The following is a 16,133-nucleotide window of genomic DNA, read 5'->3' on the forward strand; positions in this document are numbered from 1 at the left end:
TTTCCAAAGGACAGTGGTAGTATCTGGGCCCGTGCTATGTCAGCATAGTGCGTTTTGGAGAGGTCAGCAGGAGAGGAAAGAACCAGAGCAAATTATCTGTAGGAAGGACATGAGGGGCCGTTCTCCCTTTGTGTGCAGAGCTACTGCAAAACCACCAAACATTATACTCAGCTCAAGTCTTCCGAGGGGGTCTTTTGTTTGTTTTCCCCTTTTCTCTACTCATTTGGACCTCTTGGAAGTGAAATCAATTAACAACATTGATCCCAAGCAGCTAAAGTCAGGGTCTTGCCGCCATGCCTGGCAGTATGGTCCCAAATAGAAGGATAATAGCTTATAATGAATCTTCTCCCAAGGTCTAAAGCTGTGCTTCTGAAATGTAAGGAGCATTCAAAATTCTTAGACTCTCTTAAAAATGAAATTTCTGATGCAATAAGTCTAGGGTGGAGCCTGAGGGCTTGCATTTCTGGTAAGCTCCCAGTGATACAAATGCTGTGGTCAGAAGGACACACTTTGAATAGCAAAACTCTTGAAAACATCAGAGATCAGTCCCCTTGTGCCATCTTGAGATACTAGATATCTAGTATCTCAAGATACTAGATATCTAGATACTAGATACTAGATATCTCAAGATGGCACAAGCCATACAGATAACAGTGGTATAGCTCCTTCTGGAAAGGGTCTAAGCTATGAACCTGTTTATGTGTGGGCACTCCTTTAGGTGGAGGAACAAAGGAAATTCTCCACTGGGCACTGCCTTACAAGCTCTTGCATCCGTGCTTTGGGGAGATGTTCTATCACTTGTCTCTTTGTAGTACTTATTAGAGAACCACTTACGACAATAAAAGGCATTGGGGTTAGAGGAAGGGAATGGTCTTTAGTACTTTCTTAGTATTAATCCTTGTTGTTGGGAAATTTCCATCTTGGATTTTGAGGTGCCCTTCTCCAAGAGATGATATATTAATAGTGTATGTGTGTATACATATATATGTATGTATGTGGTCTATATATTATTAGTGTATATATATTAATTTGAATATATATAGTTAATAGTGAGAGTTCAGTCATTTTAACTATATATATAAACCCACCCAGTTAAAATTAAAGTAAAAAGATGTTAGCAATTATGCTTACAGTTTTGTGTATTTTACTCAGTCTTGTAAATCTCTAGATGTTTATGATTTCATCCGTGTTAAATCTTGATCATAAATAGATAGGTGGAGTAGGATGCTAACTAGGTAAGAGATTGAAATTCCTAAAAATTGTGGTAGCCCCTCCCCTTCAACCCATCCAGACCCATTTTTACCTTCTGAACATACATGACTTACACAGAAGAGTTCAGTTGAAAAGCGCTAATATCAACTATTAATGTTTCCTACTGTGGAGCATTTAGAGGCAACATTCTAAGTAACACGTACATTTCTCCTCTCTTCATGTATTTATTCAGCAGCCTTCACTGTCCACCTAATGTGTGTAAGGCGTTGTCTAGATGCTGTGGGGAAAGCAAGACGGATAAGCCAAAATCCCTGCCCCTTTAGAGAAGAAGCTTGCAACCATAACAGCTGTTGGAAAGAAGCCACAGGGCACTAAAAACACCATGGCTGATGAGAAAAGAAAATTCACTCTGCATCGTGTTAGGTCATGACTATCAGTGAAGAAGGTTTTATTTCATTTCTTGAAGCCTAATCATCAGGGGATAGCGGTGATCGATGCTGAGTGTTCCAGATGTGCGTTTCCGTCCATGAGATTCTGTGTGCTGCCAGAATTCTCTCTCTACTAAGCCCTGATGTGTAAGAGCTAGGCTCGATTATTGTATTGTGTGCAGCTGTTTCTTACTGAGGCAACCAGTGGGTGGTGGTCTAGCTTGCACGTGTAGATTGTGAACCCTAGCAGCGGAGGCCCCAGGTCTCAATACTGGCCTGACCATTGGCCCGCTGCCTCACCTTGGGCAAGTTCCCGAACCTCACCGTGCAGTTGATAGTAATAATTACTCCAGAGGGTTACCATGAGGACTAAAGACACAAGTTAAGGGGCACCTGTGAAGTGCATGGCCCACAGCGACCCCTCCACAAAGGGCGGTTATTGTTACTATGTTAACATATGTCAGATAATAAGATGCTGCTTCCTTCACTTCCAGTAACCTCCTTTGGCAGGATTTGATAGTAAAAAAGTAAAACATTTTGACCCAAAGCCTTAGCTTTGGAGAATTCTTCCATGATGGGAACATCCACGGTGGGGCCACTCTTGGTGGCCAGTGTTGCCTCCCAGGCCGGGAAGGCCTTGTGCATGCACGTAGTAGGACCCTTGTGTAGAGTGGGGGCCCTGGGTTCTGGAGGAGAGTAAGATGAGGGAGATCTCTACCGGGAAGAAGCCCCGCCCAGACGCAAGTCTGGCTTCTGTGATAACAACTTGTCATCGCCCAATTCTCTCGGGAACAGAGCTGGGAGATGAGGGTGGGCGAAAGGCAGGATTTGGATTTGAGTCAGGGACTGCACAGGACGGTATTTGCCTTATCGACGGAGGACTGCAGTAAACCACATAAAGACACATTTATGCCACAAGCCTTCCACAAACTGAAATGCTTTTTTGTTTTGTTTTGTTTTTTTAACTCGCGGAGAGAAAGAGACAACTGAATGTGAGCGTGTCAAGGCCATTTTGAACGGCATTTTTACTTTAGAGCTCTGGTCTTAACAGCACTGAGCTTGGTCAGGAATTCCTATTGGAAAATGTATTGAGTAGGACATTTGCTGCTTTCTGTCCAAGCGTGTCAGAGTATAAGATGGTTTGTTAAATGGGGGCTTGGCCTTTGAATTCTTCTTTGGCCCGTTTTCTCCTGCAAACAGTAACACTTTTAAAAAATAGTGTGTGTATCTTTAGCTTATGGTAGTAGTAATTTGATAATGATGAGTGTGTGCTCGTGTTTGCACTTACTTCTGTTTGTCTGTTACTTAGGAGAAAACATCCTCCAGCTGTGGGCCTTTTCCTTCTCTGTATGTAAAGCCAGTAAAAAACCAAAAGCCATGGGAAAAGGGTAAAGAGAGCAGCAAAAAGGAAGCGTTCTCTTTTGTGAAAGAGCCCACCAGTGGCTGGAGGTTTTTTTTTCCCCACTGACTGGATTTTAAAGAAAAGTTGATGGATCTTTTTCTCTTGCCTATATGGATAGAACAAAGCGCTGATCCTGAAGCAGAGGGCTCCTTCTCTGAGTTGGAAATAAATTTTATCCTTGTGCTGGGCCACTACCAGACGATGAGATTTTCACATCTGATTTTTAAATGATTGGTTCTAGGACAAACGGGGGTGGGGAGCAAACATGTGTCTTCAGGTTAGCCTTTAAATTATACTGTTTTCATTTTGTCGTGGGATACCCGGCTTTTAAGTCACTACTGAAGTCTGGGAGGCTGGGTTTTGCGTCTATTTTTATCCCTCACACTACCCTGGGTCAGAATAAGGTGGCTGGTTTCCTCACAGGGCTCCAATCCACACTCAGCCCTGAACTGAGGAGTGGGGGCATTGAATCCGCTTTCCCTTGATCGGGAGGAGGAGGAAGGTGCTGTGGAGAGGAATCCAGGCGGGATCCCTCAGGGGAAGGGGAGAGTAGACGGTGGGAAGGCTGGACATTCAACACATTGTCGAGGCAGAGCGAACCTCAGAAACAGCAGCTGCCCCCGTGCCAGAGCTCAGGACAGAGCAGGGAGGCCGGCCAGGGCGGTGTCCGTGGGCCAGAGCAGGGGCAAGGATATGCACAACCACCAGGCACAGGCTCTTAGCTGGCTCTCCACGTCAGCATGAGCAGTAACCAGGGTACTGGGCAGTTGGCACAGCAGCCTAGCAGAATTCATGGGAGGTTATCACTTAAGTGAAATTCTCAAGAGTTAAAGGATGAATTTGGACAGTGATGGAATGGATGACATCATCGGTCAAGAATCCCCATTGGATATGGAGGGGAATTATAAAAAGGTAAGGCGGGGGAGCTCTTTTGTTTGTAAACAATCGGACCATTTTTCTAACTGGGAGAAAGAACACCCTTGAGGAGTGGCCAAATTCCACACTCAGTAGCCATTGCCATAATATATTCAGGAAAGCTAAATGCACAGAAGTAGGGGCATTAAGTTGGGAGGGCTCTTCTTTCTGCTTTTCCCCGCTTGTATTCATTAATATATTATAACAGTAACTGGAATATACAAGTTGTTATTCTGGAGTTGAAAAAACTCTTATCATGCATTTAGTTGCTAGGCAGTCTTTTTATGTAAAAGAATGATTTTTAAAAATTATTGACGTATGTTGATAGTTTACCCACAGTAAATAATTACTATAATGTTTAATTTGTCTTTTAAGTGACTTTTTTTAACAATGAAAAATATAGTTTTACCAAGAGAAGGGTGGGGTTTTGAAAAATTGATGTAGTGTCTGCTAATACTTTGCTAGCCTTTTCTTTTGAAAGACAGTAAATATATTTTTGGAATGTTTTATCTGGTAATTGTCGGAAATAACAGGCCCAAGTAAAAATAGCTTTAGTTATATGGGTGAGGTCATAAAATTAAACTACAAGTATATGCTTGTCTGTCCACAGAAGGCTAAACCACACTACATCCTTTCCCCCTTATTATTTTCCACGAGTCAAGTGTAGGTCATAACACGTCACAGTGTGAAGAATAAGGGTCCTTCCATCATCGACCTAGAAAATAAGACCTTTTTTCCTTCAGAGGTAAATACTAGGTAACACCATCTCCTTGAGCAGCAAAACTAGCTGCCCAATTTTCAGTTTGATCAAATATGTCATTAACATTTTTCCCCCAGAATAAGATATAGAAAGTTCTGTCATGATAGTTTCTTAAGTATAATAACGTAACATATGGCATTCTGTATCTTAATGCACTAAGTTGTGTTTGAGTGCGGGGTATGTTTTAAGTATGTACTTTATCTCTCAGAGCAGTTCACAATAGTTGATGCTCGTTTCTCCAGAACCCAAAACTTACATTTGTAAAAGAGGTTTAAATAACCTGCCATGTTGCCCTACGCACTTTTCTTCTCTTGCGCTCCCCAAGAAGGGAACGAGGGCCCAAGGTGGTAAGTGTGCTGAATACTGAAACTGACACCTCTCAGCTGTCCCCTCCTGCCAGAAGCGCATATGCAAAAGAGGGAGGCATAGGACACTTAGCCATCCGAGTGGGTCACTTACCCGGCGCACAGTTCTCAGCCCGCCTCTGTTTCCAGTGCTAAAAGACGGGTCACACTCAAACCGTTTCTCAGGTAGAAAAGCATAGGTCAGTTTGCACTTAGGAAATATGAAAGACATCCCGTGGCTACTGCAATAATGACAGTAATGACTTTTTACTGGCAGTAATGGCCACTGTCATTTTTCCCTCCTTGGAAACTGAGAGAGCCCACATGCCTGGAATGAGCAAGCGATGATATGCCGGCAACCTGATACAGCACTGACCAAAATGACAAACATGTGAGGCTCAAGCGGCTTTAAAACATCGTAGGCAACAAAACAGAGCTGCATTGTATAGTGCCTTATCTGGCTAAGGCAGGAGAATGCCACCTGTGATTTCAGGAGAAACAGTATCTAACAGGGGAGTGCGAAGGACCACGAGATGAAACCTACTAGGATACACAGATCAGTCCGTATTTTTCTAAACATGAGACTTTTTTCTAAACATTTTCTAAACATGAGACCCATTCTCTTGTCATTTCAGCTTTTTAACTACTTTTCCTAAGCCAAGGACTTTCAAACTCATGTATGTGTTGGTTATTCTGAAGGCTTCATTATGCTTAAAAAAAAAAATTGTTAATTTCATCATGAACTTCTGGTGAATCAGGGCAACATGTGCTCTCTTTAAAATAAAAAGAATTAAAGAAACTAATATAAAAAAATCACTTTTCCTAATTCACATCTTATCTATATTTTTCTCTCTAATGTTTTTGCTGTTCAGTTGACTAGGTAGAAAATTCAATTAAATGCCATAAAGCAGTGGTCTGCGGGCTTTTTTGACCTTGGATCCATCACTAAAATGTTTTTGAACCCAGACCTCTGATATATGTATCTATCCTATTCATTAATTATACATATACACTACTGTAAATATGTATTTTGTGTACATAAAACCTATACACAAATAGATACTTTTAAAATAAAATGTTTATAAATATAAAAGTTTTAATAATTTCTTCTTTTACCTCCTGTCACTTTGAGGTCAGTTGTCAAAAACAGTCGGAAGATTGGTTTGCCCCTGCCTAGGTACAATATAATTTCCTATACCAGTCACACTAATAAATGCCATATGTGTCTAGGGATTATTTTACAAGGTTGTTTTAAAGTCAGACAAACAGCCTTTGGGGGAAAGGTCACTTTCCAATGACTAAAATTAGATTCTACCTCGGCGAAGGAAGGAAAAGAGTATACATCTGTTCCTATTCCTCGGGGGAAGGTCCTGATGGCAAGAGAGATGTTTCATTAAGGACCTCCGGTTTATTCAGTCTAGTAGTAAAACAGATCTTAGTATATAGGGAGGAAAGCCCTCCCTGTGGCCGAATCTCAGGTGTGTATGTTCAATCCATTATTGTCCTGCTTTGCTCTGAGCAACCTCTGACCTTCCAGTAAGGACCCACACAGCTGATTGTCCTCAGGACCACGGTTGCATGCAGCATGGGACCGACGTCCTGATTCCTCAGCCATCACTCCTGAGAGCCCCTCCGTGACCGTGGCTTTGTGTATGGGGCCAGGCTCGCAGAAGGGAGACCGGGCTTTGCCTCAAGGAGCTTACCGTCCACATGGGGAGACACACCAACAAATAAGCTGACATGGGATTGATGCTGCCCAGAAGAACGTTTGGATCCACTGTGGACCTGGGAAACGTGCCTCCTCTGCCGTCTCAGGACCCCAGCAAGATCCAGCTTACACTGAGGGAGACCGAGAAAGGAAATGAGGAGAATTTAACATAGAATCCTGCAGAAGGCTAGCCGCCACTTGGTCCCAGAGCAGAGCAAACACAGGACACAGATCTGTTCCCAGGCTGCTGCTTGCAGGGGAAGGAGCTGCCGGACAGCCGTGTGTGGTCAGAGGATGGAAAAGCCGGCTTGCTTGCTTTGTTTCTCCGAGGTGCTGTCTCTAGTGTTGTGCATCCAATTATGGTGAAAGATTAGGGAGGAGCCCGTGAAAAAATTAAAAGGCTGGAAGGAACAATATTTAAAGTGAAGCCACAGCTGCGCCTCATGTTTTTTTTAAAAGGTGAATGGAAATGACTGCTTGAGATAAACTGCAATAAACAGGAACACAGAATGCCAGCTGCCATTCCAGACAAGAGCTCTGCCCTCCCCACACAATTACTGAGGAAAAGCAGCCGTCGACCTCCATTAACCCTCACGTCTTCCTGCCTGTAAGGGCTGAATACGCTTGAGGAACTCTGTTGAGTTACTGAACCCTGGAGCCTAGCCTCACCTCGGCCACCTGGGGACAACCTTTTCAGCTTTCTGGGCCACGGTCTCCTTTTCTTTCAAGGGAGGAATCGGCCTGGTTGGTCTCAGATGCTATAAATATGAAGCCTCCTGGCTCCTAGTTCAGGGTTCTTCCCATCCTATCTCCCTGCTGGCACACCTCCGTTAGCCAGCCTGGTCAGGAATGGGTTGTTCCAGGTAACTAGATTTTCCAGATATGTAATGTGTGAGTTACCTGTGGGGGGGAGGGGTATTTTTTTGAGATATAATTCATAGGCCACAAAATTCACAATTCCGTAGTGTACATTTTGTTGGTTTTAGTATACTTCTAAGGTCTAATTCCAGAACATTTTTTTTAAGATTTTATTTATCCATCTGAGAGAGAGACAGTGAGAAAGAGCATGAGAAGGGAGAAGGTCAGAGGGAGAAGCAGACTCCCCATGGAGCTGGGAGCCTGATGCGGGACTCGATCCCAGGACTCCAGGATCATGACCTGAGCCAAAGGCAGTCGCTTAACCGACTGAGCCACCCAGGCACCCTCCAGAACATTTTCATCACCCCCAAAAAGAAACCCTGTGCCCATTAGCAGTTACTCCTAGTTCCCCTCCTCCCTCACAACCATTAACCTACGTTCTGTCTTCATAGATTTGCCGGTTCTGGACAGTTCTGCCTCTCTTTTATCCATTTCTGCACTGTTTTCACCAGCTTACCCTTTAATGTTAACAACAGCTATAGTTGAATAAGTTTCTCTCTGAGCCAGGCACTGTGCCAGGTCCTTTCTGTATAGTACTTCATTTACTCCTTATAACAACCTGTAAGATAAGTATTAGTATCCCTTCTTTCAGAAAAAGAAACTGAGGCTTAAAGCGTTTCTATAATTTGCATCCGTAAGCATCAGAGTCAGGATGTTAACTTGGGTCTTCTTGACCCCAAGTCCCCTGAACTCCCTGCCTCCTTTCTGGTCATGCCTGGGACCGATTCTCCCAGATCCTAAGTCCACCCCGACATGGGAAATTGAGGACGTCAGCTTCCTGGAAGGTGATGGAGGTTGGGCTATTTCATAACCATGCAGTGGGTGTTTTGAACTGTTGTGTTTTCACTGTGATACTGAATGACAGTGGTGGTTTTAGAGACTTCTAAAATGTCATCTGCTAGAAAGAGTTCCCAGGCACCACTGCCCTGTGTTAAAAAGTAGTCTCGGTAGCCCATCATGTGAGAACCAGAAAGAGCTCAAGATACTCCCAGCAGGGGCGCCTGGGGTGGCTCAGTAGATTAAGCGTCTGCCTTCGGCTCAGGTCATGATCCCAGGGTCCTGAGATCGAGCCCTACATAGGGCTCCCTGCTCAGCAGGAAGCCTGTTTCTCCTGCCTCTCCTCCCGCTCATGCGCACATGTGCTCTCTCTCTCAGATAAATGACTAAAGTCTTAAAAAAACAAAAACAAGATGCTCCCAGCAGTTCCTGTTTGGAATATGCCACTCACAGGGGAGGAAAACTTTAGTTTCCAACCGTATCCCCTCAGGGTTTATGTTGAAACACTTCTACTACCTAGTCAACTTTGCGGATTGCACCTGGGGCTCCGTTCCCTTCACCGGAGTTCCCATTTGGCCGGTAATTGGCTACTAAACCTCAGCCCTAGGTGTTAGGTACCTTTGCTCTGGTCCTTAACAGTAAGAGTACTCAGGGACTGTTTGGAACTCTGCACAACAGTCCTTGTGTCCACGGGCTTCTGTTTCTGTCGCCTCCCTGTAGCAGGAGAAGGAATGCAGTCAATAGGCAAAACCATCCTCAAGGTCAACTAATGTTCAACAAAGATCTCTATGCTCTGGACTGGCATTGCCACCCTCCTAATGTCCAGCAGTTCTAGGAAATAGGCGTCAGAAGACCCTGGGCCCTACAGCGTTCCCCTTGGGTGTCTGTCCTGGACTTTAGGTCTCCAGGGCCAGCTCTCCCAGGAGTCTTGATGCTGAGCAAGCTGAACTCAGGCCTCAATACAGCCCAATAGCCCAGCCTGACATCTAGCCCAGAGGACTTGTTTAGGCAGATCAGCGCAAGGATGCAAAGATGAGAGATTTCAACAGCATTTCAGGAAACCTTTCTGGACTGATTAGTGTAAGTGTCTGAAATGGAAAACATCAGAAATACGGATGGAAAAGAAAACGTCCAGAAAGCATCCATTCGGTGATACAGTGGAAAGATACCAGGTTATTTAACCTCTGTTTCCACTAATAATTGCAAAGCTTTTCCAGGGTATAAAATAAGATGCGAAAACTTGAAAAAACCTGTGCAGTGTATTTATGCACTTGACATCTGAAAGTGTACAGTTTGTCTTCGTCTAAAATGATGTTTTCTTATTTTGATCTTTCAGCAAACCCATGGTTGTTTCAGTAGGAAAATAACTAGTATCAGTATACTTGGGTTTTCTTTTTGTTTTTTGTTTTGTTTTTAAGAAAATTAATACAATTTGCCTAAAGAACGAATAAGTTCTATACTTCTGGTTCTCAGTGTTTAAAAGCCTCTGACTCCTCCGCATTGGAATGCTCTCTGTAAACGTTAGAGTAAAGCTGTCCTCCTTACAAGCTGAGGGGAGAAAGAAGAGTGGCTTCTATTTTCCTAAAGGAAGAGCGATTTTCCGCAGGGAGCTCCAGAATCCCAGTCGCATTCCCTGGTGGATGCTGCTAATGGTGATGATGCCGATATCACTAGGCAATAGATTGCACTGAAGCAAGGGGTGTATTAATTGCTTCAAAACAGGCATCCTGGCAAGGCCAGGCGGCTGCAGATGAAACCCACCTGGATCCAGAGTCTGTCCATCCGCATGAACATGGAACGTGGACGTGCACACATTTAGAAAAAAACCCACTCTGTGTTCCATCTTGCTACTTGATCTGTCCAGTTGCTTACAGCCAGGGTTCTCAAAGTATCTGAACCAGCAGCATCAGCAGCATCTGGGAACTTGTTAAAAAATGTGTTTTCTCAGCTGCACCCCAGACCTTCTGAATGAGAAAAATAGTCTGTGTCTTTACAAGCCCTCCAGCTGATTCTCATGCATAATCAAGTTTGAGAACTACCAGTTTCAAGATATTTGTGACAGAGAGAGGGCCACTGTGTACGTGTGCCCGCCTCTGCAGTTTTCTGTGTGGCATACTGGTGTTCCAGCAACCGCCTGGCTTTCTTTATGGGCCATGGGGGACCAGGGTATTCATCAGCTTCTGGAATAATGCAGCCCCCCACCCCTATTCTTGGGAATTTTTCCTTGACGGTGATTCACATGCACCCCGAAGTGTAAGAAGTTCTGCGCAGACAGCAGATGAGCAGTGCAGAAAGGAGGATGCCAGAAGGGGGATCTTCCAGAATTAGAAGTGAATTGAGACCTGAGAAGGTTAGCATTACCACACAAACACATCCAGGGGCGCCTGGGTGGCTCAGTGGGTTAAGCCTCTGCCTTCAGCTTAGGTCATGATCTCAGGGACCTGGGATCGAGCCCCGAATCAGGCTCTCTGCTTAGCAGGGAGTCTGCTTCTCTCTCTCTGTCCCTCCTCCCCACTTGTGTTCTCTCTTTCTCTCTCTCCCAAATAAATAAAATCTTTAAAAAAAAAAAAAAAGCACATCCAATAATAAAAGATTATTTCTGCTCCCCTGGTGAACAAGTAAAAGTAAGAAACAAGTGGAACTGGGGAGGAGGGAAGATCAATCCAGGGAAAAGATGGAAGACAAGAAAGTTGGGGGAAACAGTTTTCTTTCTCTTAGCCCCACAGCTGAATCCATCCCGGCCAGATCACGGCCGCTCCCAAGCTCCCATCTGCCTTTATTCCCACAGACTGCTGTGCTGTTCACATCAGTCGGGTCCTCTGATTTTCTAGACCAAACTTCTTTAAAAGTCTTCTTCCTTTGGAGAGTTTAAGGAACTCCTTCCTTTTCATCAGGCCCTTTCCGGCTACGTGGGTTTCATCATCTGTGCAGGAGGCAAAAGGAAGCAGCTGTTTGCAGTGTCCTGAGCACCAGCTGGTTTAGGTCTAGGAAGTTATTTCCCAAAGCGTGTTCCTGAGGGGCCTGGTGGCCCACAGCTGCCCTCACAAAAATACAGTGTGTCAAATAACTTTTAGAGATGCCCAGGATACACCCAGTCTTCCATTTACAAATTTATGTGCGGATTAGTGTGTGAAAAGTCGAGGTGCCCCCCACTCTCCCTCCCCCCGATTCAGAGACCGGAGACAATAGGCAAGACCAGAGGAGTGGACTTAGAAATGGGATCCATGTGTAAGGGACAGGCACCGCCCCGTCCTGAAGAAAGTGTGGAAAGGACTTGGGGACATACCACATTTGGAGAGGGACAATATCGACTCAAGCAGAACATTCTGCTTTTTCTTTGTTTTACCAAACATCCCTCTTTGTTCTTATCAAGCTTGGGGAAAGGCAGCAGAGCAGTAGCACAGTGGGAAGGGCTGAGAATTGGCATTTAGGGTCTGAAAGTGCTCAGTGGTCTGTGTTCTGAGATCGTGGTTCACGTGGTGCCCTCAGAAGCCATTGTGAGTCTTATCTGCCCAGGCCCAGGGGATGGCAGTAGGGAATTCGGCAACAGGCAAGGACAAAAACTCACTGCCTATGGCTGGACAATGGTGAATTTCTAAGTACATTTTTACTCTCCTCTTGGTCTTGAATAGGCTTTCTGTCTCACAGTGATGAGCCACTATTCCTCAGTTGCCCTTTTGCTTTTTGTGAGCAGTTATCCATTGTCCATATTTTCCTTTTGTTTTATGAGGGTAGTTCCCAAGACCATTTTAGGAGTGGACATGGCTGCCTATGCCATAAGCCCAGCCAACAGTGTAGTTTTGAGTCAGCCTCTTCCTTTTCCTGTACACTTCTCTGTTCCTCACACTGGGGCACATTTGGGCTTCAGGAGGTTGGAGGACATCATTGCCCTGCAGGTATAATTCCATAGAGAACAAAAGAATTTTGAAACTATCTCCCCCCTAACAACCCCCCACACATATATGTGGGCAACTGAAAGGGAAATAATTCCAATTGTTGAATTTTAAGAGAAAAACCGTTCTACTAGTCAGTTGAATCACAGTTCCTTGAAATCTTAGGAATGGCATTTGTTCCAAAAGGAGTATTAAGCAGTGGTATCAAGGAGAGTGGCTCTGATGAGAAGGTATTCGTTTTGTAGATATTTGCGGTTATGATTGTGCCTTGGTGTGTGTTTTCTGCTTTTCTGAAGCACCTCACACCCCTTTCTGGAAAGAAGTATATCCGTAACTCATAAGTCCCACATCATATCTCCAACATGGTGCCCACCATTATTTGCCTGGACACCTCACTCATCAGTGTGGAAGGGCAGAACGATCTGGCACAAGAAAGTTGAACTTGAACCCTAGGTCTTCTAACAGGAGGGTGAACTTCCTACACCGTCCAGTCCCTCATCTTCAAAGCAGAAATCGTTGGAGGATTAACCATAATAACTACCATTTGTCCCACATTTACATTACTACCACTGCTGCTAAGCAATTTCCATAAATTTCCTCATTTTCCTCCCAATATCCAGCGAGATCTTTTACTCTGGACTGGGAAGGGCTTTCCAAGCACAAAGCCGTCAACAACACTTCAAAGAAAGCAAGCTATTGACTTAGCTACATTAACATTTGGATTTAAACTCAAAAGGACTAATATGCTTAATATAAAAATTTCAAAACTTCAGATCTTTATAGAAAAATAAGCAATGCTAGAAGTAATTCAGAAAAAAGCAAGTGAAGTAACTAAAAAAATCTAAATAATATCACTGGTAATCAAGGAAATTAACATAAAAAGAATACCATTTTTGCCTATAAAATTAAAAATAATATTTTCTTTTTCAGTGAAAATACTCAGCGTTAGCTAGGATATAGTGAAAGCCACACCCATTTGTGTTGTTGGTGGGCATGTACATTGGAACAGCTTTTCTCTAGCGCAATGTGACAAAATGTGTCAAGAGCCTCGATAAATGGTCACACTCAGTTGATCTGGTAATTCCACTTCCAGGAACTTATCCTGAGAAAATAGTCAGACACGTAGGCAGGGATTAATGTAAAAATGCTAACTTCTGTATTATTTTTCATTGATTACAACCCAAATGACTAACAAAAGAAGGTAACTCCATAGGATGAAATGATATACAACCATTAAAAATTTTGTTTTAAAGAATATTAAATGATATGAGGGAAATTTTCAAAATGAATGAACAATATTATCTCAATTTTATAAAAAGAAAAAAAATACATAAGCTAAAAAGAACTATGCCCCAAAACCCAAAATGTTAGCAGTGATCTGTGTCTAAGTGGTGGGATTGTGGGTGATGTATATATTATTTACACTTTTCTTGATTTGTTCAGTGGGATCCAGAGAAAGAGAGAAGGGAAGTGTGCGGGATTGCATATTATAAAACAGTGCTCTTCAAGCTGGTCATGAAATAGCCAAGTAGAGAGAATTGTAATTAACATCAACAGAAATAGTTTTAAGGCCTTCTCCAGGATTGATAGGTCTAGTGTACCAAGTAAATCAGGAAAGACAGACATGGAATCAAGGGTGCATGCACACATTCACACCTGGGATAGGTTTTTTCTTCAAATAAAACCTCTGTCGGGCTAATGTTGGACACCAGAGTATTGTCGAACATTAGTCATTAACATTCATATTACCTGCTGATTCTATTTTTTCACTCCACAGTTTTCTGACTATAGAGATTATTGGGTGAAAATCTCTTTTATATTTTATGTGAATTAAGAAATAGGTTCACTAACTACACGAAATCTGCACGACAGATACTGGGATTTTGAAGTGAACTTGTAAAGATGTCAGATGATACCAAATGGTTCTGTTTGGGTGGAACCATCACAAGTACCAGCCTGCATATTTGGGAGGGTGGGTGGCTTTAATTAAGGTTTCCAGCAGCTCAGCTGTAAGACATTAGTCAAACTAAACCCCTCCTAGCTCCCCTTTCCAACCTTACAGTTACTTTGTTACTTTCTCAGGGCTGCACCTGCCCAGCAGACCTTCTATCAACATGGCCTCTGTAACTATGTAAAGCGGCCTTCTACTCTGTGGCCTGCACACAGACATGCACACACACACGCATGCACGCACGCACGCTGTAGCTCTTCAGTATGACATAGCTCCCTTGGTACATGCCAAAATGGAGAGCTATCCAAATAAATAGATACAATCAATAAGTGTGAGAGTGGAAAGAACGCTATGGTTTCCAAGAATTAAAAAATGTTAGGGAAAAGGAGAGCAGAGATGAGCTGTCCTTGAACTAGAAGTTCACAAACCGATTAAAACCAAGTATCTGCTGGGACGCCTGGGTGGCTTAGTCGGTTAAACGTCTGCCTTTGGCTCAGGTCCCAGGGTCCTGGGATCGAGCCCCACGTTGGGCTCTCTGCTCAGCAGGGAGTCTGCTTCTCCCTCTCCCTGTGCTCTTCTACCTGCTTGTGCTCGCTCGCTCTCTCTCTTTTTCAAATAAATAAATAATATTTTAAAAAGTATCCGCTGGTGGAGCCTGGGGTGTGTATTTTACACTTGACCTTAGCCAAAAGACCAAAGCGCTATGGGAGTGTGCATTTTAAATTCTGATGCTACCTGTGGAAGCCGGCAGCTGAGAACCACTATCTCAGCCGCACTGTGCGGTCATGTATTTTATTCTGCTCTGTTGAATATGGTATCCCCCTAGCCCCTAGGGCTGCAGACCTCATGTCATGCAGCTAGTGTGACTGAGGAGCTGAACCTTTAATTAATGTCATGCAGCTAGTGTGACTGAGGAGCTGAACCTTTAATTAATTAATTTTTAATCTAAATGTAAATAGCCACATGTGGTTAATAACCCCCACGTTAGAGCAGCCTTAACCTATAGTACACTGCCTTCACTTGGGGTGGAAAGAGGCTGCTTTTGAGCCCACCCTTCCAAAGGGTTGTGTGCTTCGCCGCTAGCACTGGGATGCTCAGATGATGGCTCAGAGCTTTCGCATGTAACTTCTGGGTACTGTGGCCATAGCTGTGGCTCCGGAACCTCCCGCGGGGAGAGTCAAGGGCCATCCTGCCTCCCCTAGCCATGCTCATTCGAGGGCGCTGCATTGGGTCAGGTAATGTGCTCATCGTCTTCAGCTCAGAACAACCAACGGTGCTTCTCCCATCCTCCACCATCCCGCAGAACAGAAAACCAAGCTCTCGTTCTCACCCCAGGATTTCTAACTCATTATGTTTGTTTTTGTAGTTGTTTTATTTTTAACTAAGGAAACCATTTCTAATCTTCTCTCCTGTTGTTTAAAGGGTATAAAAGTTCAGCATGGTGAGTTTTTATGGGACTTTTATGGGAAGCCAAGTGTTGTAAACATATCCAAATTATCACAGTAGTGTTGTTTCCCACATCCTTTTGCTCTGCACACCGACCTGACTTCCCTTCAAAATATGAAACAGCTGCGCCCAATTAGAATTCTCCAGCTATTCCAGGCCCTATGTTAGGGTGTGAACCCAGTGAGATCAGGAGAACTCTTGAACAGACCGCCAAGACTGTAAGCTAGGTGCAGGCAGGGGCTGTGTTCCTCCAGCCTGGGCTGGGTTCCACATCGTAACGTGACACCTGCCATCTCCTAGAGGCCCGGTGCGTGTTGGCTGAATGAATTCATATTCTTGCAATGGAGAAAGTGGGCTGAGGGGACGATATACGGAAGAG

General features: G+C 43.9%; 1 protein-coding gene across 3 annotated transcripts in view; it reads left to right on the top strand.

Annotated features, from left to right (window-relative positions):
- LOC308355851 (schwannomin-interacting protein 1) overlaps positions 1-16,133 on the top strand; it is a 126,372-nt gene that overhangs the window by 81,540 nt on the left and 28,699 nt on the right. Inside the window, exon 1 of one of the 3 annotated variants that reach the window (XM_080824408.1) lies at positions 3,424-3,954. The exons of the other annotated variants lie outside the window; for them this stretch is intronic. Coding sequence (XP_080680534.1) covers positions 3,877-3,954 — 78 coding nt within the window. The 5' untranslated portion in view covers positions 3,424-3,876. Of the gene's footprint in view, positions 1-3,423; positions 3,955-16,133 lie in introns of those variants that run through there. 3 annotated transcript variants of the gene reach the window in all.

This window comes from Martes martes, assembly GCF_963455335.1.
Source record: "Martes martes genome assembly, chromosome: 1".
NCBI lineage: Eukaryota > Metazoa > Chordata > Mammalia > Carnivora > Mustelidae > Martes > Martes martes.